General features: G+C 28.4%; 1 protein-coding gene across 1 annotated transcript in view; it reads right to left on the bottom strand.

The window, feature by feature from the left end:
* Positions 1-2,116, bottom strand: part of LOC106679590 (uncharacterized) — a 15,801-nt gene extending 13,685 nt beyond the window's left edge. Inside the window, exon 1 of the mRNA XM_014418833.3 lies at positions 1,877-2,116. Within this exon, the coding sequence (XP_014274319.1) occupies positions 1,877-1,954 (78 nt within the window). The 5' untranslated portion in view covers positions 1,955-2,116. The remainder of the gene's footprint in view (positions 1-1,876) is intronic.
* Between the last annotated feature and the right edge of the window lie 836 nt (positions 2,117-2,952).

Here is a 2,952-nt window from a genome sequence, read left to right as displayed (position 1 = left end):
AAGATGGTCGGTCCGTAGCTAGGTGACGTAACAATGATCACCCCTAGCAACTGTCTCTATTACTCATTATTAGAAAAATTCTTCACACATTCTTCTTTTATTTTTAAAACAAAAACATACTTGTCATGTGTTAAATTTATTAACAGCTGATTAAAAGAAAACAAAAAAAAAGATTTACATTTTAATTAATATACATATACATATATATGGCGTTAACAGCGATAATTAAATCGATATCATTTTCAAATTCTGTACTTCTCAACACGTATAAAGGGACCATAACATGTTAGAAATCAAGAAAGTTAAAATAAATCGATATGTGATAATTAAATCGATAGCTTTTTCATATTCTACATATTCCGAAACATATGAAGGGACCTTAAAATGTTAGAAATCAGAAAAGTTAAAATTAATCTATACGTGATCATAAAATATATCTATGTATAGCTGTAAGACAAAAAATGTCATTTTTATACGAATACATACGTATTCGGATGGTTAATCATTTAATTTTTTCGAATAAGAGATTATTTTTCTATAAAATGGACGAATACAAAAGTATTCAAATGGTTATTCGAATTCTTTTGCCCGAATAATTGATTATTCGTGTAAAATAATGATGAATGAAAAAGTATTCGGATGGTTAATGTTTTCGTAAGAATAATTGATTATTCGAGTAGAAAATTCACGAATAAAAAAGTATTCGTCTCTCGTTATTCGAATAATATTTACCCAACTCTGGTCAGCATATGGTCCAATAATCGATTATATGAACATACGGTTTTTTATTATATTAAAAAACAAAATAAATCCGCTGTCTGTTGTTTTTATACTGCAAATGAACAGATGACTTGTTAATGTCTCGTTGTGCTCCACATCGAGTGCTCCTCGTAGTACTAGCATTCTGGCCATCTCCGTTATCTTTATTATTTTCCCTTACTTCCTTTTGACTATCAACCTCCGATTATCGTGGTTTTAAGGGAAAAATATCTTTATATATTTAGGCATTAACTAAGTGATATTTTCATTGTAAATTATACAATATTTAAAATAAAATAATTTGCATCAAAATAAAAAATCTTGCCGAAGAACGAAGAATGAGTTGGCAAGGTTTAGGTTCATAATTGTTTTGTTATGCTTAGCAGTAGTAACATTTACTTCTTTATTTTTTTTCCTCTAAATATTACTTTTTACAGTAATACGAATTTATGTGAAATTTGTATATTGCATACTGTTATCTTTTAACATATTAAATAAGTATTAATTAAGTAATATTTATCTTACTTAATTAATCATTTAAAAAAAAAAAGTTATAGATTTACCATAAATTGCTTGGTTTGCTGGCCACGACAAATATCAATGTAAAAAATTAAATAAATTATTTTTTTGTCTTTACTTTGTTTTCTAAGAATCTAATCATTTACTCTACGCCCTATATAGCAAGTTATGTCTCTTGATCTCAACGCAAAAATCGTATAGGTGGAGTCCAAATACGAACAAGACTCATTCCAGAAAACGATTCGAAAAAACTTTTGAAAATAATAAAACAACTAAACGCGTGTCGTTGTTCAAGAAAGATTGAGAACAGTTTAATTCCGCCGCATCTAGTCTTCCATAGAAAGTTATAGAAAATGAAGATGTGCCACTATGGTGAAATTTCACTATCCTTGGAACACGTTAAGCGAAAAATCCGAAACAAATTTTTTTTTTAGTCGTACCACTAGTCAAACAAAGCAGGGACATGATTCACGATTTAAAGTGTATAGGAAATATGGTTCGTGGTACGAAGTCACGATTATATGAATTGACGGTGGGTCATGTAGAGAGAAGGGTTAACATTATTTGTGCAAAGTGTGTTATATTAAATACTACTTACAAAACCAATTGTGGAGGTGGCCACCACACCAGCCTGTAATGAGAATACGAAGCAAAAATCATGGAGACTTAAGGGCATGAAGAACTCTTGTAATACATGGAGTGATTTTTAAGACTCCTATTGTTTAATTGAAATTTTCACCAACAAACGGATTTAAAACTTAATTTTCAAGATCATTCTCACTTTATCACGAACTATAACCTAACATAGTTAATTATAACCCTACATATTTAGCTAACCTTACATTGCTTGTTCTGCCAGTGAAGTATACCTCTTCCACATTCAAAGATTATTATCGAATTCCTTGAATATTAGGTTTTGTTATTTGTACTCCAATATTTTATTATTTAAACTGATTAGTTTACCAGTGAAACCTAACTTATCCTTAGCATGTTCCAAATTTAAAAACGATAAGCCTCAAAGAATTTGGTGAACTAACTGTTTATGTGTTATGTATATAGTTTACGTTGTTTACTCAAACTCAGAAGTTTCTATCTTTCACTAACTGTATTTTCTATTAAAGAAAAAATATAAATTATTTGTATAAGTTATTAAGACTATATTATATAATACTAGCGTGCAAAACAAGCTCCCGAGGCGGCCAAATTCAAAATTCCTACTTATGTCAATATTATTACTGCTTTGTAATTAGACTGTCGACTTCTCACTGTACTCGCTCTACTAAGTAATTCTTAATGTCTCTGTCTTGATAGTCCTTGTTCACTAGCATTTATTATATTTACTTTATTTCCCCTGATTTACAATATTTTGAGCATTCTATTTTTTTTTTTTATTATGATTTTCAACGGGTTTACTTTAGTGATGTGTCCTAAACGAACATTTATTAGTTCTTTTACTGGCAAAAGTTCGTTAGTCAACTTCTATTATTAAAACATTGATATCAATTTAAAAGGGGAATATTAATTTTCATTAGATTAAACATTAATGTTTATTATGAAGAACTTGATTATGTGTATTTTTTTAGTGTATTAATTTTTTAATAATTAACTATTAATCAAAATGATTGAGGAAAAAAATTGTTTAAAAATAAAACTATATTTAAAAAGCATTTTTAT

Source organism: Halyomorpha halys, unplaced genomic scaffold (genome assembly GCF_000696795.3).
Source record: "Halyomorpha halys isolate HHAL.00 unplaced genomic scaffold, Hhal_1.1 Scaffold209.1, whole genome shotgun sequence".
NCBI classification, from domain to species: domain Eukaryota; kingdom Metazoa; phylum Arthropoda; class Insecta; order Hemiptera; family Pentatomidae; genus Halyomorpha; species Halyomorpha halys.
Note: the sequence above shows the minus strand (reverse complement) of the source record. Positions and strands in the feature narration are given on the sequence as shown.